The following is a 21,567-nucleotide window of genomic DNA, read 5'->3' as shown; positions in this document are numbered from 1 at the left end:
ACTATTATTAGAAATATCATATCCATAGAAACAGTTAAGAAGTAAACAGAAGGTGACAGAAGTGGGAGTCAATTAATATTTTATATAGTGCCTTATATAATAAGCATCAGTAGAAGAAAATGAATGAGAATTATTAAACCACCAGCCTTTGATTGATTATTTGACTGTTCTATGAAGTTTAACTTTCTTACTGAATCTATGCAGTATATAAAGTAGTTTAAATGCAGATATGCATACATTTTTCAATTAATTGGCTAAATGTCAAACTGTATGATCTACATTCACAAAAACTTGTAAATGTCTAATGGTAACAAAAAATAAAAGAATTTCTAATCATTAGCAGCTCCCCTTAAACTTTGGTCATGACTCCAGTTTAGCGAAATAAGTCTGTGTGCCAATAGTGTAGTGAAGGCAATCACTGTTTGTTTGTCCTTCTCCACTTTAAGCCCATCTGGAAGAACACCAAACACAGCTGTTAATGGGTTAGGAGGGATTGTGACACCAAGGCTGCCTGAAAGGCACTTAAAATGTTTTGTCCAGAATGGTGTTAATTTGGTGCAGGCCCAAAACATGTGACCCAGTAAGGCTGGGACTTAATTGCAGCATTCGCAGGTTGGATCATGACCTGGGAACATTTTGGACAGTTTTAAGCAAGACAAATGTGCTTGATATATAATTTTAAGTTGAATAATTGTATGCTTTGTGCATATGGAGCACAAGTGAATTATCTGCATTGCTACCTTCCACTCCTTTTCTGATATGTTGAGTGGTAGATATTTTTTCCATTGTCCTCTTGGATCTTTGAAAGGGATGGACTGTAAAATAATTTTATATATTGCAGAAATGCTGTCTGAGCCCTCCAGGCTGAGCAATATTTTTTCCAGCATAAAGGAAGGTGCGAGATGAGGAAAATCGGGCAGGTTCTGTTTGACAAAGTTTCTAATTTGAAGATAGTGAAAGAAATGTGTTGCTGGAAGGTTACATTTGGAATGTAATTGTTCATGGGATGCAAAGGTATTGTCTATATAAAGATATCTAAGCAATTTAATCCCAAATGTTTTCTAGATATTAAAAACTGCATATGTTTGCGAGGGTTGAAAAAGGTCGTTCTCATGCAGAGGTGCCACAGATAAAAGATTCTCCATCTTAAAATTCTCCAGTCCAGTCCTTTTGCAGCCGGAACTGATCCTTGCTTACTAAGTGGGTCTCCTGTAAAAATACTATCTTAGCGTTTAAACCTGTTAGGCGAGAGAATACTTTCTTTCTCTTTAATTCGTGATTCAGGCCTTTAACATTCCAGCTCACAAAGTTAACTGTCCCATCATGGAAACATTGATTCTGAATTTTTGATGTCATTTTGTAGTCTTAACTGGAAGTCAGACAGCTTTAACCTTAATTTCCAATTTTCCCACGAATTATTGTCTTGCAGCTTATGATTACATTGGTAGTTATCATTATAAGGATTAAAATAATAGATTAGATATAGCTTGCTCTCTTTCTCCCCCTCCCCCTTATCCTCCCACACCCCATTTTGCCTCCCCACGTGAGACTGGACCCCACCTCACAAAGTCCCGGTCCTCTGACATACCTAGGGACAGAGCATGTCTAAAACAAAACCAGCCCCCCAGCAGCGGCATTTGGGGATTAAAAAGTAGAGATATCTATTGCTGATAAAGTGTAAATACTATAAACATAAAATATAATCATTAACAGACAATAAGAATAAAATATAATCATCAACAGTCTTGAAATATTAAGACAGTAAACCCAGGGAGTGGTGTTAAAAAGTGGCCCTGGATAAGCATAGTAAACCCTAATGCAATAAGAACAATAACAATAAACCAAGGGTATGAAGTTAACAGTCTTCTTTAGAATAGTTGGAAAAAAAACCTGCTTCAATTTCTTCCACGCATGTGCCTACAATTATAATTAAAAAATAAACATAAAGAAAAGGTGTCCAAGAAGAGAAAAGGATGTTTAATTATGGTACTCGTATCATTGCAAGCAGATCAGACAGTAGGTAATATCTTCTTGTCATACCATGATGGGATGCGACTCATTTTCGTATTTCAAAAAAGCGTCGGGATCAGCTTTCTTAATTTCTTTTGTGCTTAATCCGTGGAAGAGAAGATGTGATATTTGTCTTGAATTTCCACCTTTAGTTTGGCTGGATACAAGAGGCTGTATCTGATATCAGTTTTCCGTAACCACTGTTTAATGTTGTAAAAAGCTGCACGTTTAGCAGCTGTTGAGGGTGAGAAATCAGGGACAATATGAATGTGGTTATTTTCAAATATAATCTCTTGTTTATGTCTGCGAAGTGCCACTACATCATGCTTAAATCGTAATCTCTCGAAGTGGACAATTAAAGACCCAGGTTTAAAGGTATTTGATCCACGTATGTTATAAGCTGCCTCTATCTTAGTATCTGATTTAAAGTCCTCTTCAATTATTTTTGAGAACATTTCAGCTATGAATTTCACTGGGTTTGTACTTTTACGATTCTCAGGTAGACCTTTGATTCTAATATTATTCCTTCTGCTTCTATCTTCCAGAGCCGCAAGTCTGTCTCTGAGTTTTTTGCATTCGGAATTAGCAGCTTTAGCTTTTCCATTGGCATTAGATGCCAAATGTTCCTCTGTTTCAGTTCGAGCTGTGAATGTCTGCTTAATGTCTTCCAGCTGATCGGCAAGTTCTCTCAGTTTAGATACATTTTCCTGAATGTGTTCCTCAATGTTTCTCAATATATCTTTAAAGACTGAATCAAAATGATTATATATACGTTTTTCCAAGTCTTTATATTTAGCCGCATCTCTTGCCGCTCCAGCCACAGCTTCTAATTTGTCTTGAGCAAGCCATTTATTTATTTCTTCATATTTTTCTGAATGTCTTTCTTGAGCTCACTTGTGGCCGTGGCTATGGCCAATGGTGTGATCATTTCCTTCAGTTAGGACAAATCATTTTGGCTTTCGTGCTCCACGAGTGAAGTGGCAAACCCCACCACAGCTGATGCTTCCGGCTCGTGAGGATTTGATGAATGCGCGGAATGCAAGGCCATCTCTAGTTTCAAGTGATCTTCTGGAATCGGCGCGCTATCGTGACCTGCATCACTTGTACCTTCGCTCCCATTTTCACTCTCGACTGGAGATCGAGCGGTTTCCTGGGAAGTCTGTGCTTTCACCTGCCTATTCCAGGTCAGTCTCTGAAAGGCCTTACCTTTTACTGGTGCCTGATGCCTGTCTAGACTTGGGTGTAGCTTTAAGTTTCTTTTCCGTTTCTTACTGACCACCTTTCTTGTTACTCATATTTATATACTGTAGTAGAAACTCCTCGGGTTGGGTAAATACAGGATACCAAGGGATAATAAGAAATAAGAGAAAAAATAAGCCGCTGCTAACAGAGTTCCGCTTCAGACGTCCATCACCCATAGCAGACAAGACCAACTCATGATAATACGTTTTTGTATTGCCTTTGTATTTCATTATGTCCACATCTGCAGGCTTCTGTTAGTAATATATGTGCACTTTTCTGCTTGTATTTCTGTGTTAAGTTTTTAGTTATGTATTGTGACAGATTGGGGCCGCTATCGCTCCCTTGAACCCTCCGATCAAACTTCAGACACCAAGTAAAAGTCCAAATATTGACTTTATTAATAATGCACAGTGCACAAAGCACCTTCTCCACCACAATACTCATTAAAGAAATCACAATAATCCAATAAACAATCCTCCACACTCCCAGACGCGTTGCCACCCTTCCACCCAGCTCAGCTCAACGCTCTGGTGTCTCTCTCAGTCTGTTATAGTCCTTGTCCCGGAAGTGTTTCGCCCTCTCTGTCCACGTGACTAGGAACACTTCTGGGTCAGATAAAAATCCTTTTTCTTTACCTCGGAAGCATGTCATTCCCCTTGTCCATGTGACTCAGACATACTTCCGGGGCGTAGGGAAAATAGTCACTGCTCCTCCCTGCAGCGCCTTCTAGTGGCCCCCATGGTATCCAGCAGGGCTGTAAAGGAAAACTCCAACGTCCATAATTCCCTGCTGGTATTCGTGGCACCTCCATGCTGCAGGGAGGGCTCCACCTGGCGGCGTGGGAGTATTGGCCGGGATGAACGGCTGGCCATCTATCACAGTATACAGTATTATTTTGATGCCTGTTAAACATTTTTAATAGAATTTAAAAAGTTATATTTTGTTAATATCTTGATTTTCATTATTTATATATCACTCTCTTTTATGGGTGTGCGATATTGGGGGAAAAAAAAAGTATTTCGATATTTTCTGGGACTTTGACAATAACGATAATTCCAAGATATTCTGCATCCTTTAAACGTGTTTGTAAGTCTTATTAAGATCTAGCTTGGTCTTGGTAATAGAAAATTAATTGTAGCTTAATGAAACAGTTAAGGAAAACAGGTCTTATTTATTTAATTAAAACTAAAGTAAAACAGCCGGGTCCTTTCTGTGTGGAGTTTGCGTGCTCTCAAAACCCCGTGTTCGCGTGGGTTTTTGCTGGGGGCTCCGGTTTCCTCCCACAGTCCAAAAGTGTGCAGGGTAGGCTGACTGGCGAGTCTAAATTTTACCCTGTAATTGTGTGAGTGTGAGTGTGTGCACCCTGCGGTGTGTTGGCGCTCGCCCAGGGTTGGTTCCTGCCTGCGCCTGTTGTTCCCGGGACAGGCCCTGACCCGCGACCCCAGTTGGGATTAAGCGGTTATGATAATGGATGGGGGGATGGATGAAGTAAAACAAAAACATTAAATTCACCAGTCAGCTTATTACAGTATGTATTATAGTACATAACTAAACAGTGCCCTACAGGATGTACACAAACATTTGCACTGAGACCAACAAAACTATTAAAATGAGAGCACCTACTATTCATGTAAACAAGCTATAAATGCACAGGGAATAAAATGCCTGAACATCACAATTACAGCCCATGAACTGAACATGTGTGGCATGCAAGCAAGAACACAAATGTAACACATACTGTACTATACTGTAAACATCTAAACATCCATCGAATACTGCAGAAGTAGCATGTGTAAACAAGTTTTACACAAACTAACACTATTAAAGCAATATTGCACAAAGTTATGAGTTTTGAGAAGTTAAGAGAACTGTAAAATTCTACTGGAGAAACTTCAAGTTGTGTTACAGGAACACCAGCCTGTCCACAGCATCTGGCTTCTAAACAGCACGGTTACATGTTACAACATTTCCTCCGATGCTGAAAGCCCTCTCAGAAGCACTGCTTGAGCCAGAAATGCACAATTACTTTTTTGCTAGTTTTCCCAATCTGGGGAAATGTACTTCTTGTGTTTTCCACCACTCAAGTGGATTTACCTCACTGTCCACCTCGGGTATCATTAAGTAGCTCTTGATCTCTTTTTCAATGGCAGTGGGCAGAGACTTGTCTTCTCTAAATTCCTGTGCTTTTTTGAAATAGCTGCCAAAAGACTTTTTTTTTCTTTTTGCTCCCTCCCTTGTATCATCACCTGATTCAGTTTCTGCAGCCATTGGGTGAGCTGAAGCAGTTGAGAGTCCTGAGGTAAGGCTGTCTTCCTCTGTCACCACAGCCATAAGTTCTCTCGCAGCTGCCATCATAATGGCTTTGATCCTGTCATCATTATTAAAGTGATTTTTGAACCGTGGGTCAAGTGTGGATGCCAAACCCAACAGCTCGTCTACACAGTCCTCTGTGTATTTGGAGTTCAGGTACTCTAGAATGGCTTGTTTGATCTTTTTGGTTAGGTCTGTGTCATCAGACTTCACCTCCAGGACATCAGAGTTGAGTAAGGCCAGCACAGGTTTTAAATAAGAAACTGTTACAAGTTGCTCACCTGAAAGAGCATCTGTGAACTCCAGAAGAGGGCCTAGTGCTTTACTTACTCCCTCCAGCACTTCAACGTCTTGCCATGTTGGGACGAGATGCCTGTGCTTTTTGTCTGCAGTCAAAACATGACGAATGGCTTTTTCTTGTTCAATAAATCTCTCTATCATGCGCTGTCTTGAGCCCCATCTTGTTGGTGACTCGGTGATAAGTTTATGCATTGGAAGTTTGAGCTGCTCTTGTGCATCAACAAGTGCTTTCTTCTTTTTCCAGCTACTGGAAAAAGCTCCGACCACCTTTTTGCAAACTCCTATGGCTCTTTCTATACTTGGATCCCGCATGCTCCTCTCTGGAAAACATTTAATGTAAAATTTAACGGAACATTCAAACTGTACTGTATATAATAATCGCATTACAACATTCTTACATTTTTATTGTATAATGTAATGTATTATTTGAAATTATATTGAATTATATTTTTGTCATCTACCGCTTTACTTATCAGGTCTTTTTGTATTTTTAAACGTCATAATAAATAAGATCAATTTAACCTAAACTGCATTTTATAGAGGGACCCCAAATTACTCACCAATCGCAATATTAAGCCTATGCCCAAAACAAGGTAGCCTCTTCCAGTTATTAATCCGTAGTGCACTGACAACGTTAGCACCACTGTCTGTTGTCATGCAAACCATGCGGTCTTCTCGCAGTGACCATGATGCCAGCGCATCTTTCAGACCTTGCGCAATGATGTCACCAGTGTGATCTTCTGGGAAGTAGGATGTTTGCAAACAGAAGCTTTGCAGTTGCCAGTTTTCGTCAATGAACTGCACCGTCAGGGAGAGGTATGGCTCGGATGTTCGGCTTGACCATAAATCTGTTGTTGTGGCAAAATGTAAAACCTTTTACAGTTTATGCGTCAGAGTTTGGCGACACGAATCGTACAACTTAGGCAGAGCTGTTTGACTGAAATATTTTCGGCCAGGCAGTGTGTACCTTGGGTCTAAAGTATTCAAAAGTTGTTTAAAACCATCTCTCTCCACCACTTGAATCGGCACCATGTCTTTTGCAATGTAATTGGTGACGGCATTTGTTATGTCATGCCATCTGTTACTTTTCTTGTCATAAGGCACCTTTTTGCAGAATGAGTCCGCTAAAGTTTGCTGAGTGTGTTTTTGTGCTTTTACCTTGGTAACTTTAGACTTGTGCTGGACAGTTGACTCCTTAAGCTTTTCGTATTCTTCATTTTCTGTACAGTGGTTAGTTTGCAAATGGTGAAACAAGTTAGTTGTCGAGCTGTCTTTAACGGCAACCGATTTACCACTTAGTTTGCAGATTGCCGTCTTTTGAGTAACATCAGTCTTTTCAAAACCAAACCACTGCCATGCGAGTGAGAATGAACCACGTCTGGCAATTAACTCTGATGACGTAGATGGTGAGGCTGTTTTATCATCTGGCGCTGTTTGTTCACTCATTTTGAGGCAGCGAGCGACGCTAACTTGTGGCTTACTGGACTTGCACGCCTACGCAACTTGCTTTGCGCACGCGCAGTGGTCTATACTGTTGCATTAGTGGATGAGCTCTTTGTTTATTTTTTTTGCAAAGTGAGTTATATACTCGCTAATTTAATTTTGCACATCATTAAAACAACAATTAAGATATAATCGTAAATGATGTATATCGCACACGCCTACTCTCTATAGTGATCATGTGATTGTGCCGTTGTGCTTGTGATGTCACAGGACCATGCATTTAAATATGTGCTATTCATATTTTCAAGCTAACCCTCAATTGATTCAAGAACTCCTACTTTTCAGTGCTAGCCAGCTTTATTTTCAAGTAGGCCCTAGTGTTATATTTTGGATTTTCCCCTGTTTCATCCAGGTGCTCAGTCCTATTTTAACCCTCTCTGTCCTTTTGACTAATTTTTTTGCATCTCCAAGTCTCTTCTCGCACTCAATAATCCTTAATATACCCTGTGTTTCATAACACTGCTCTTTTTCAGATTATAAACTGATCTGACATTTAGCCTAAATTCTGCTCCCATGTGTCTCTTTAAATGAACACTGCGTCTCATAGTAAGTCTATATTTGATTAGATCAAGCAGTGCTCCAAGCAATTGAAATTTCCCAAACTAAATTTAAATTAGTCATAATTGATAAAAATGATTTGTTTTAAACTCCTCATGTAAGTAATCGAAGAACATTTAATAATTATATTTCCAAGTTTTATACGGTTGTGGCCCCAAGTCTGTGCCCATGGGCACCCTACAATATAATTTTTTTCCAGGAATGCTCATCACATGACTCCCTGTCCCAAACCCCCCACTTCTCCACTGTCAACAGGCCCTATCTTTTGTTAGCTGGAAATGTGTTAACATGACTTTAAAATTTTACTACAGACATTATCTTCTGAATGATTCTTTATTTGACTTACTATGTCCATCCATCCATCCTCTTCCGCTTATCCGAGGTCGGGTCGCGGGGGCAGCAGCTTAAGCAGAGAGGCCCAGACTTCCCTCTCCCCGCCACTTCTTCCAGCTCTTCCGGGAGAATCCCAAAGCGTCCCCAGGCCAGCCGGGAGACATAGTCCCTCCAGCGTGTCCTGGGTCTTCCCGGGCCTCCCCAGTTGGACGTGCCGGAACACCTCACCAGGGAGGCGTCCAGGAGGCATCCTGATCAGATGCCCGAGCCACCTCATCTGACTCCTCTTGATGCGGAGGAGCAGCGGCTCTACTCTGAGCCCCTCCCAGATGACTGAGCTTCTCTCCCTATCTTTAAGGGAAAGCCCAGACACCCTGCGGAGGAAACTCATTTCAGCCGCTTGTATTCGCGATCTCGTTCTTTCGGTCACTACCCATAGCTCATGACCATAGGTGAGGGTAGGAAGGTAGATCGACTGGTAAATTGAGAGCTTTGCCTTACGGCTCAGCTCCTTTTCACCACGACAGACCGATGCAGAGCCCGCATCACTGCGGATGCCGCACCGATCCGCCTGTCGATCTCACGCTCCATTCTTCCCTCACTCGTGAACAAGACCCGAGATACTTGAACTCCTCCACTTGGGGCAGGATCTCTCCCCCAACCCTGAGAGGGCACTCCACCCTTTTCCGGCTGAGGACCATGGTCTTGGATTTGGAGGTGCTGATTCTCATCCCAGCCGCTTCACACTCAGCTGCGAACCGATCCAGAGAGAGCTGAAGATCACGGCCTGATGAAGCAAACAGGACAACATCATCTGCAAAAAGCAGTGACCCAATCCTGAGTCCACCAAACCGGACACCTTCAACACCCTGGCTGCGCCTAGAAATTCTGTCCGTAAAAGTTATGAACAGAATCGGTGACAAAGGGCAGCCCTGGCGGAGTCCAACTCTCACTGGAAAGACAGTGAGAGACTTACTATGTGCGTTATATAAAGTATGTCGTTATTGTCAGGCTTTGATCTTTACTGATTCTGTTTTATTATTATTTTTTAATCCATGTAAGCTGTCAAAGTCTGTAAATGAAGAGTTCTAAGGAGAAACTTGATTGAAATGGTGGGATGGCCTGAGCTTTTGGTGGCTTTTCATAAGCAGCCACTTGTTCACCTGATATGATTTTTCTAGAAAATAAAAAAAAATTAGAAAGGAGTATAGCTGACACCTTTTTTTGTTTTAAGTTGAAATATAAATATTCTGCAATTTTGCACATATTAGTAGTGTCTGAGTAAGGCCAAATAATCTTTCTCATTTTTAAGGAAAATCTTTTGCTTAATTCAAAATATTTGATAATGCAATCTGAAAAGAGACCATGGTCGGTTCGACTTTTGGAGACTAAAATGTTACTGTGTTGCTTGCTCCAGGATTATTGAAAATGTGGATTGTAAACGTTATTAGTATCTTTTTAGTGTTTTTGTTTGAAAACAATTCATTAAGTCTAAATGTGTAGTTCTTAGTTGCTATGATCACAAAAATATTTCAGAGAAATCAAAAATTGTGTTATTGATGAAAGCTTATGTTTGTGTTACTATACATTCAATGAGTGAAGATTCTGAACTGAAATATTCTAACTCAAACTTAAATTGTTATATAAAGAATTTTATAATGCCCCAATTATTTGACTCTGTTGCCACTGTTACGGACAACTAATATGCCTGAAGATTATTGTGAGCAAACTGAATGAACAAGAGGTGAAACGGGAGTCAAAATATATGGTCAAAAAACAAGCCAAAGGTCAAAACTAGCAAGACAATTGATGAGAGCAAACAAAACCAAAGGGTAAAGACAAAGGTTAAAAAACAGAACAGAAGTCAGAACAAATAAGAAACCTAACACGAGGGTATGCTTGGAAAAGAAGCAAACTCTCACTAAGATTTAGGTTGTTTGGAATATCGCCAAGGAATACTAAATCTGCCATTTGTCTCCATATTTATACTGGACGTACCGATGACATCATCAGTCATGACTCGCATGAATGTAACATAAACAGGAATGTGTAAAAAATTAATCCCCATGTATAAAAAGACAAGAACATACATGTAAAAGTGGCCATGTACTTCAGACACGAACTATAAATGTTGCAAGATTGTAAGTTATACAAAAGTCTTTAGTTTTTTTTTGTACATTGTTTGATTTTCCTGCTCTGTTGTACTACACAGTTATTTAGGTTTTTTCAAACCAAGTGGCCTCCTGTACACTTGCTTATCTGTCATTTTGAATTTCTATCAGAAACTAAGAACCTGTAGAGCTCTGCAGTTAAAGTAAGGCTGATGGTATTATTTTTCAGATACAAAGCAGACTGGAGGTTGTTCCTTTCATGAACCTTTAAGACACTTGTCTGCTCAGTGTCTTGAGTATCTGATATGAAACAGGCCTTGAAAAAAATGTCAATCTAATAAGAACAGGAGCGTCTTGGGTTCACAGGTGACAGTCATTCATAGTAGTGTATTACCTTCTAGACACGGTTGTCTCCTTTATAAATGCAGAATTTTTTCTTGTCTCTTTTTTTCTGGTAGATTTGGAATGCTGTTGACACAGGCAAATGTCGGAAGACCTTCATGTCTCATGGAGGAGCTGTGCGGGATGTTCAGTGGTCCCCTTGTGGCAGCCACATTCTCACTGGATCGTTTGATTCAGAGGCTCATGTAACTGATGTGGAAACTGGTAGGTGCTCTCCTGACTATCTGGGTTGTTCGTCCCTGTGCTTTTGTGTTTTTAGGCTTGATTATCAGAATATCAAGAAATGTATTTTGCTTTTTACTTCGTGTAATTAATTAAGACCAGTTTATAATAAGTGTTTTGTCATGGTAGGATCCTAGGATGATCCTGTTCTCCTCTTTATACTCTGTATTAAGTAGACTTAAACAGAATGTCCCCAAATCCCTGCTGTACCCAGTTATGCTACACCACCTTTTATATTCATAACCCCAGGCCACAAGATGGAGTACCAGAACAGGGCAGGAGAAAAAGTTTCAAATGTATCCATATATTATAGATAATAGGCCCAGGATATAAGCAGAGTATAAATATGTTGGTTAAAACAATACAATCTGATAATAGACTAATAGGTGGCCCCCTGTCTTAGTCTCTGATCTGACATGGTCTGGCATGGCCCTTGATCCAGTGTGCCATCTGAATAGGGCAGTAGAAATTGTCTTTCCTCAGGAAGGAAAATAGCAGAGAGTGAAAGTATTCCTTTTCAGGCCTCATTTACCTAGTTCTAATGGTCCTTGACACACCTCTCGCATTACGAGAGTATACAGTTCCCAATGGCCCAGATCCAAAACCCATGCTTTCTTCCTGGAGGAGGAAGGGGTGCCATAAATGTTATGTCTCCCTTCCATTTCAGGCTATGCCAGCCTGATAATGGCTTTTCATCTCAGCCTGCCTGTATTCCCCCAGGCTAGCTGACCAGTCAGTTTCTGAGATTGTATCTATAGTAGTTCTAATCTAAAGTTAGTACAACAGTTGACTTCTAATGTATTGTTTTTTTTCCTAAGAACATATTTTTTTCATGATTTAACTATACCTCATAAAAACTGTGAAAAAGAGTTTTGACTCTTCCATATTTTTGATACTACACATTTCTCCATTCTCCTTTATTTGTGAATAAATTCCTGTGGTGTGGTATACCACTTTAGCTCAGCTTCTGACTTGTCTTGACTCACTCCTGTTCTGTAGACTTCAATAACATTTCTAACCCTTTTTTTAGTTTTAAATATCTTTATCATCCATCCTTTTTGATTCCGCTTAATGAAATTCAGGGTTACTGGCAGCATTAGGCCTACGATATAAACCAGGTATACAAAGGGTGCCAGTTCATTTTTGAACCAACACACCCCCTTACACTGGACCAGTTTAAAATAATCAGTTCATGTGACCTGCATGTCTTTGGGCTGTGGAAGGAAAAAAACGCCTAAATGTAGAAAGAAATCCACACAGACACCGAAAGAACTTGTAAACTCTACACAAATAAGTAACTAGCCTAGGATTTCAACTAAGACTCCCTGGAGCTTTGAAGCAGCAGTGCTCTGTGATTTTATTTTAATCAATAATTGAAATCATAATATGATTTAATTTTCTTTAATTCATTTTTAATCATTTCAAGAACGGGTGTATTGATGTGATTTCCCCAACAGTAAAGCTTTTTCTGTACCTCCTGACAGAAAACATGGTAAGAGTATGTTAATTGTTTCTTTTTAAGATTACTAGTATAAGCAATTTTTAGAATCTTATCATACATTTCAAATTTATTTGACAAGGAATCTCAACAATACATGACTAATGTTAAATTAAAAATGTGCCCTTTTTCAGCATCTCAATGGTAACTTTTGCCCTTTTTCTCTCCAATTCCTTTGATGTGGCAGCTAATCAGTATATGCAGACGCACTGCAGGGCTAGGAACTTGATAGGCTGTTATGTGTTCATTTTCTCAGCTAGGGGCGGTGGGATCGGAGAAGTCAGAATGATGCTTGTTGACTTAGCAAGCCACAGATATCAAATCCTATTTGTTTTTTTACTTTATGAAATTGTGCTGCTAGTAGAACAGTGCTTAGCACTGCAGTCTCATAGCTTCCCACCTGTGTGAAGTGTACAAATCTTCTCAAGGTACTCCAATTTCATTCCATATTCTAAACATTTGTGTATTAAAATAATTGCTGTTTCTAAATTATCGCTGTATGTCGCAGTGTGGGTATGTGCATAAGTGTGCCCTACGAGTGACTGCCAGTCCTACCCAGACTTTCTGCTGAAGAATGCATGGACAAATAGAATCAATCAATATTAAAAAACCTGTACTCTGTACATTTTTATTCTGCACACTGATCCTATTAATATTTAATTTAAACCATGTGTTAAAGATACTCTGTGTTGGCTTTAGTTTGGGAACTGGGTAACACCTAATTATTTAACAATTCAATTAACAAGTGTAAGAAAACTTTGTTACGTAATCTTTGCCTTCACTAACAGAAATATATCCATCCATCCATTTTCTAACCCGCTGAATCCGAATACAGGGACACGGGGGTCTGCTGGAGCCAATCCCAGCCAACACAGGGCACAAGGCAGGAACCAATCCTGGGCAGGGTGCCAACCCACCGCAGGACACACACAAACACACCCACACACCAAGCACACACTAGGGCCAATTTAGAATCGCCAATCCACCTAACCTGCATGTCTTTGGATTGTGGGAGGAAACCGGAGCACCCGGAGGAAACCCACGCAGACACGGGAGAACATGCAAACTCCACGCAGGGAGAACCGGAAGCGAACCGGGTCTCCTAACTGCGAGGCAGCAGCGCTACCACTGCGCCACCGTGCCGCCCTAACTGTAAATGATGTTGGCAATGTTAGAAGTTTGGATATTCCAGACATGTGCAGTAGACTTATTCTCTTTCCCATCTGCAAGACATGTTCACACACTACAAACTTTTTGAGCTCTGTAAAAATGTTCTGTCTGCTCAGCAACTCAGACCTAACTGAAATGCAGTAGGTCTATCATTTTCTTAATACCGGAACATTTTAAAGAAGTATAAACTTAAAAATGATATTTTAATCTGTTTCTATTGATGAGAAATTTTCATGAACACATAAGCATAGTTTCTGCCAAGGACATGTCCCCTGCATGTTTCAGAAGTTTTCCATTTTTCATTTTTCCTTACCATTATCCTCCTATAATAAGGACATTCAAAAGTTGTAGAAAATATACGGTCATGCCGTTTTTCTTTCTACAGTCTCCAAGATGTTTACCCATGCCATCAGTATTTCTTGAAAAACAAAAATGCGGATTCAGTGGATAAGTAGGCAACACTTATAATTTAAAAATATCATCATCAATGTACTGTAATTTACTGTAATGGCCTGTTCATCATCAACTCCTAGAATACCAACCTTTTTATAAACAGTATGTGTGTTACTGTTACTATTTACTAAATAAGTTTGTAGTCTGGTGTAGTATACTGCAGCCATTCCTATTATTTACTGATTTATACAGTCTGATTTGCAATTAAAGTGATTGTCAGGTTCCATATTTCATCACTCAGATTGATGCAAAATCCTTACTACCCTGTTTCCTACATTTTGTTTTTGAAAGTCATGATATTGTTGTAAACCAGAGTTCCTGTCATGGTGTTAAAGGGGCGTGAGGCCTCCCAAACGCTTCACAGAGCAGACTAGGACCTTCACTGGCCTGTCTTAATGTAGCCTCAATCTAGGCAGCCAGTCCTCAACTACTACCTTCAGGCTTTGGCATATGCAGACCCAAAACTGGGGCACTGGCTTTAAAAATTCATAATTTAAAGATAGTCCTAAAATATATCAAAAATATCGTACAAAGGATAAAAATCCATAAAACTCTGAAGTATAAAGACAATCCAAACAAGGGATCTTTATAAAATAAGGATTTATTAACAAAAAGGCACAAAAAGGGCCTTTACATAACATACATACTAAATAAGAAAGAATCTTGGGCCATCATTGTATATGAACTCGAAACATGGCCATCCTTTATGTACGCCAGCTGGTGAAGCCCCCATATGCTTTGTTTAGTGCAATACTGCAAACTGAAGAAATCTTAACAGAACGCTTCCTTAAACTAGCTAGGTTCATTTACATATACTTATTACAAAGTATTTTAAACAAACCAATCAGCACACAGATAAATGGTATATTTTACAAACACGCCTCTGTATTAAGTATTATGTAACGTCCCAAAACAGTTAAACATATTAAGAGTTGTGGGTGGATATTTGTTTAAAAGAAATAAGACTTCTTATTTGTAAACTGTTATCAGAGAACAAAATATACAATTAAATGTTATATATAATCTAATTTTGTAATTTGGATGTGCTGGTACAAATGTCAGTATGTCCTTGCAGGCAGTTTCAGGAACATTTTCTTGTATGCCTAAAAGGGACCGTATCGCTGATTTCTGTTTAAAGGCATTGGGAGGACTCTGCAGCAGTAATGTCAAACCTTATTTTACTATAAGTAAAACTGAAGATATAAGATGCTAATTTTAATAGCATAATTCTGAACTTAATAATGATTTACATAACATACATTACATAATGTAAACCAAATCCAAGTGCAAAGCTGATTAAAAAAACTTTCATGAAAAACTCCTTTTAATATATGAAAAACAGTGCTAAGCAGGAACAAGTATCACAATACCTCATTCCACTGGCTAGTACAAACTAGCCTTCCCCTAACCCAGCCAGCCCCCACACTGCTACATGAGGCAGTGGCCCAACTGGGCCTAGAAATGAGGAAACTGGCTTTTAAAGTTCAACATGTCTTTAACAGTTATCAGATTATTATAAACGTCCCATTAAGGAAAGGAACCTTAAAAACATCCTTGGCTTGAGGAGGCAAACTGAACCATGGAATCCTTGTAAAGGCAAGAATTTATGAGAAAGTAACAAAAATCACAAAATGGCAAAAAGTGTCTCAAAAGGATTTTCCTAAAAAGGCAAAAAGCAATCCAGAAAGTAAAACCCACTAACAGAGACAAAAATACAATAGTTATAGCAGCTGGTCACTCAAAGGAAGAGAGATGATTAATGAGCTACTAAGGGTCTCGTCTCCAGGGCTGAAGTTGTAGGCTGAGGATGGTACCTTAGTAGTAATGTAAAGGTGGTCCCGCCTCTTGGCATTCCACCTGCAAAATGTAAGGAACATCAGAGAATATTAACACATTTATAGATATACAGTAAAAGCATAATTTTATGAATTCTGTTATCTACAAATAATGACAATACAAAATCTAAAACAGAATTACCATAATAGGAAACATCATATTTAAATAATAGATGGAATAAACTAAAAAGAAGCACACTTGAGCCAGAGCGGCGACTCTGGTTGTACCATAATGCTAACGGCCAGTAGTACTTGTACATCTAATTTTCTGCTTTGGATTAAAGGCTTTGTTTGTGATCAGAGACACTGCTTCTTTGGCTTCTATTCTCCAAAAATAGATTCTTACATTTTTTTTTTTTACTTTTTTTAGGTACAAAATAGATATATTTTTTTAAAGACATTAAATAAATTGTAGATCATTTCTAGAGCATTTTACAAAATTTACTTCACGATAGTATCATTAAACAATATCCTTAAGTGCATTTGGTATTTATTTCCTGGGTATAAACAAATATGGAATTATTGATTAGGAACATGCAGTTTCTTCTTTTGATATGCAGCTGCTTGTAATGTTGCCTTGTTGTCTTTTTTTTTTTGACAGATTCATTAATTCTTGCTTTTAGATGTTTTAATCTGTGAAAATTGTTGTTTGCAGTATTGTCCATTTATTAGAGTCCACAGTGGTTCTTCAACTCTTTCCCAGCACCCACATCTAGCTCTCCATTGGGATGAGAATCATTTTTAATTCATCATAAGAGCTAAATGGCTTGTTCAAAATTTTTCGAATGTTCTGATTTATGATTATGGAGGCTTAGGTCTGCATGGGAGGATAATAGCAACTGGTAATTTTATTAAAATTCTTGTAAAATACCCATCACAAATAGTGGGCAGAAACAAAATTTAAAGATAAGTCTGTTTCAGAGTTTTTAATCTGAAAAACTTTATTATTTGTACAGGATTTCTTTGATCACAATATTTTTGGTAAAGATTCAGTGGTTGTATCACATACTGTATTGCCACATACAGTTAGTTATCCATGGGCAAAGACTGGCATAGGAAGGTAAACTGCAACACAAATAAACAAACTGCCTGAGACTTCTTGATGGTCATGGCAAATCTGTATATGACAGTTAAGGCCACTAATGAAATTTATAGGGCAAGGAAAAGGAAAAAAGTGAAGTCAAGATATAAGAATCAACAAGACAGGGTGACAGCGACTCGATTGAAATGGCAGTGAACACTCAGTCGGTAGGTAAAGAATGCACTATTGTGGAATACCCATAAGTGAGGGTAACAACACTCTACCATACAGGCCTGATTGGTGGATTGCTGCAGAGATGGTTGTCCTTCTGGAAGGTTCTCCTCTCTTCACAGAGGACCTCTGGAGCTCTCACAGAGTGACCATCGGGTTCTTGGTCACCTCCCTGACTAAGGCCCTTCTCCCCCGATCGCTCAGTTTAGATTGCCGGCCAGATCTAGGAATAGTCCTGGTGGTTTCAAACTTCTTCCACTTACGGATGATGGAGGCCACTGTGCTCATTGGGACCTTCAAAGCAGCAGAAATTTTTCTGTAACCTTCCCCAGATTTGTGCCTCGAGACAATCCTGTCTCGGAGGTCTACAGACAATTCCTTTGACTTCATGTTTGGTTTGTGCTCTGACATGAGCTGTCAACTGTGGGGCCTTCTATAGACAGGTGTGTGCCTTTCCGAATCATGTCCAATCAACTGAATTTACCACAGGTGGACTCCAATTAAGCTGCAGAAACATCTCAAGGATGATCGGGGAAACAGGATGCACTTGAGCCCAATTTTGAGCTTCATGGCAAAGGCTGTGAATACTTATGTACATGTGCTTTCTCAGTTTTTTTATTTTTAATAAATTTGCAAAAACCTCAAGTAAACTTTTTTCACGTTGTCATTATGGGGTTCTGTGTGTATAATTCTGAGGAAAAAAATGAATTTAATCCATTTTGGAATAAGGCTGTAACATAACAAAATGTGGAAAAAGTGATGCGCTGTGAATACTTTTCGGATGCACTGTATTAGTTGTAAGTCTGCTTGCTGCAGCTTTCGTGTTGCTTTTGTCTTGTGGCGTTTTGTGTTCATTGTTTTCCTGTCACCCTTCTTTCTTGATCGTTTTCATTTTGTCTTGTCCTACAAATTTTATTAGTGGCCTTCACTGTACTGACCTTAGTCTGGCCCTGTTCACTCTACTACATTTCTGTTTAAAAATGCCGACACTAGTCTCTGTTTTTGTCTCTCTTCCAAACTACCCTGGTGTTTTCACCCCCCAAAAATGGAGATTTTTGAAAATGCTCTCCAGACCTGCATACTTCTGAAAAATACCGGTTCAGCGTTGTAATGTGGAAGGGCAAAAACACAGAGTTTTAAAAACACAGACTCTAATTGCACTCTGATTGGTTTGTGCTCATTACGTGGCTCTTCCCTGATTGTATTCTGCTCATTACATCAACTCATTCCCCAAATGGTCATCCTTCACAGAAAAAAAAATATTCTAACATAGCAGGCATAGAAGAGTTGCTTTTCTCTATGTATCTGAATTACTTTTTTGTACAGTCGGAGTGCTGCATATGTGCGCAAAAGGCAAATCATTTATTTTTTGCTATGGCTTTGTGATAAATCCGGTGGCCAGCGGCATTACTACTCCTTCAAGTATTAATCTGCTGATCTGTGCCTGTGTAGGCAGATGTCTGTGTTGTATGCGTTTTAGGTCATTTTAATGTGAACCGTGGTACTTTCGTAAATGATCTGAAAACACTAGTGTGGACAGAGAATGTTTCTATTTAAAATGTTGCTTCTAAATAAAAATGTAGTAGTGAGTATGTGCTTCTGCCGGTCTGCATCTTCACTTTTTCCATTTGCCTGTCCAATAAGTAAAGATCCACAGTAAACAATACCACTGACCACTGTAATTCTCCATTAGTTTGAAGACTTCCTGACTGCCAAGAAGATGTTTAAAGGTAAACTGATTAATAAAATGAGAGTTTGTGGGGAAAGAGATCTATAGTCAGACAGCATGTAGTGAAGTAAATCACAGGGTGCCTCGCTAGGGTAAATTACTCCATGCTACATTACAAGTCGTCATTTGAATTCAGCTATGCAACAAAGATGGATGAACAAATTAGGTAAGTGGATTCAGAAAGCTTTTGATGTTTTTATAAGAAATTCTGTTCCATGTCAACGCATCTGATAATTTCACTTTAACATTTATAACTGCCCAGGAGGACGGACGGATGGATATCCCTGCCAGGATCAAGGAGGATTTCTTGCCCGGCTGGGAAGCTTTAAAGGAAGGATAGAAAGACTGCGGACACTACCCACCTGGGAAACCTTATAATTCCCATCCTGGATAAGATAAGGAAGGATGGACTGGTGAGAGCTGAAGGCCAGGAGCAGTTACTCCACCAGATTTATAGGTGGTAGTGTCCCTCGCAAGGACACCTGCAGGGCTGCATGGGAATTGGAGTTCAGAAGCGCAACCCTGTAGGAGGGGTCCTTGGGTGATGCTAGAGGGTGCTACCGTGGGTCACCGGAAGTACTTCTGGGTCCAGCTTAAAAGGAGCCTACTGTCACACCTCAAGGAGTCGGAGTCGGGAGACGGCAGGTGAAATTCACTGGAAGAGAGAAGGAGACAAGAGAAGCCATCAGTTTTGTGATTGTCTTGGCTGAGGATATTGTATTATTGCAGCTGGTTGGATTTAAAATCATTTTATTGAACCCAGAGTAGTGTTGGGTCATGTATTTCTGGGGTTTGGGGGCTCGGTGGCACCCCTTACTGCTCATACAATATATTTGGTGGAGCTCAAGTGAACTGGACATACACAAGTGCATCATCAACCGTGCAGCAAGAACATTTTGTACCGCTCAGTCACTCGGCTCTGTCGAGTCTTGCCAAAGTCTAAAAGTTATCCTTTGGTTAACTGTGTTAAAAGAGTGCATGCTAAAGCAGCTTCAGGTCACAAAACAATGGGCAACAGCATCTAAAAACAAGTTAATCAAAAAGTCGTCGTAGATTTTAAAACTCGAGTTAATATTCCTCAGAAAGGCAAACTACATAAGAAAGACGAAAAAAGATAATTTGACCAAGAAGGTGCAAGCCGACTTTAAATAAATGAGAGCTTTAATGAAAGCTGCATCAGGTTTTCTGACGGATATGGTGTCGCTTCTCATTACAAATCGCAAACACGTACTGTCGCATGACAGCTAAATAACTTGACTCGAAAGTTTCACACAAGCATAATCTCTCATACCTACAGGCAGTACTGCTAGGGTAAGCTCTGACACTTCACAAACCTGAAATGGAAAATGTTTGTTAGAAACTTCTAGAAAAAATCAAGTATTTGGAGAACTAATCTAAACAGAGTGTGTGTATTACGGGTATACTGAAGGAGCGAGACAAACAATCTTACTGCCTTTTTGTATGGATTATTGCTAAAAATGTTTGGAGATTGCTTCAATGAAAACCCTGAAGTGGGTCGATTCCTTTGTTTACAAGGCACAGAAATCGTTCTTTGCTGTGCAGGGCAGTACAATGGCAGCATATTATCAGTGCTTATTTGGTATTTAAACATGCTTCCTTGAATGGAATTAGAAAGCAGCTGCAAAATTTTGATATCTGGTATGCATTATTGTATCCTGCCTGACTGAAAATTAATTTCAAGGATTTTTTTTTTTTTTGTGTGAGTGTTGCCAAAAAACATCTCATAGATACAGGGCAAATTTAAATATACAACACATTTTATTGCACTACTTTGTAAGCCCAAAAAAGGAATAAACTTGAATCTTATCAAAGGGTCCAAGACAGAGGTTGTTGGCTATGTTTTGGACCCTTGTGGCCGTACCTCACTGTTCCTATGATGTTTCCCACGTACTTGGCTTTCTCCAACCATTGGAAACATTTAGGTGTGTTAATTGGTAAGCTGACTTTTTCAGAGGAAGTAAGTATAGCCATTGTGTTATTTAAGTGTTTTTCCTAGGTGCTGGATATTATTAGAATGACGTCTATATAGATGGCACTACAGGAACTGAGAGGCTGAAGCACTCTAATCAACATATATTGAAATGTTGCTGTGGCTCTAGGAAGCCCAAATGGAACAACATATTACTGTAATGAGCTTTTGGACTGGACCTCAGAGAGACATGCTAGGTGAGCAATTAATCACGGATCCTATTGAGGATGACCTTACAAGGCATAGAGAACAGTGGTGTATCCCTGCAGGTGCCACAGTCCAGGGGCTTCATGTATAAACGGTGTGTACGCACAAAAATGTTGCGTAAGCCCATTTCCACACTCACTTTCTGATGTATAAAACCTAAACTTGGTGTAAAGCCACACACATTTTCACGCCAGCTAAATGCTTGGTGTATGCAGGTTCTCTGCTCGGTTTTGCAAACTGGCAGAATCTAGCGTCAAAGCAGTGCTTTTGTTCCAGTGTGGTTTCCCTTTCTTTTTTAGATCCACATCCCTGACGCGGCTTTGTCAAATACACTGAAATTAACTGCATATTGTTTATTAGTTTATGGCATCTGATTGTAATTAATCTGTAACAATATAGTGGACCATGGAATGGCCAAACTATTCCAAATACCATAGCTGCT

General features: G+C 39.4%; 1 protein-coding gene across 4 annotated transcripts in view; it reads left to right on the top strand.

Moving 5' to 3' along the window:
• wdr25 (WD repeat domain 25) overlaps nucleotides 1–21,567 on the top strand; it is a 179,276-nt gene that overhangs the window by 97,300 nt on the left and 60,409 nt on the right. For all 4 annotated transcript variants that reach the window (XM_039742195.1, XM_039742194.1, XM_039742196.1 and 1 more), the window contains exon 3: nucleotides 10,826–10,973. In XM_039742195.1, coding sequence (XP_039598129.1) covers nucleotides 10,826–10,973 — 148 coding nt within the window. The remainder of the gene's footprint in view (nucleotides 1–10,825; nucleotides 10,974–21,567) is intronic.

The sequence above is a fragment of the Polypterus senegalus genome, chromosome 18 (genome assembly GCF_016835505.1).
Source record: "Polypterus senegalus isolate Bchr_013 chromosome 18, ASM1683550v1, whole genome shotgun sequence".
Taxonomy (NCBI): domain Eukaryota; kingdom Metazoa; phylum Chordata; class Cladistia; order Polypteriformes; family Polypteridae; genus Polypterus; species Polypterus senegalus.
The sequence above is the reverse complement of the archived record's forward strand: the minus strand, read 5'-3'. Positions and strand labels throughout refer to the sequence as shown.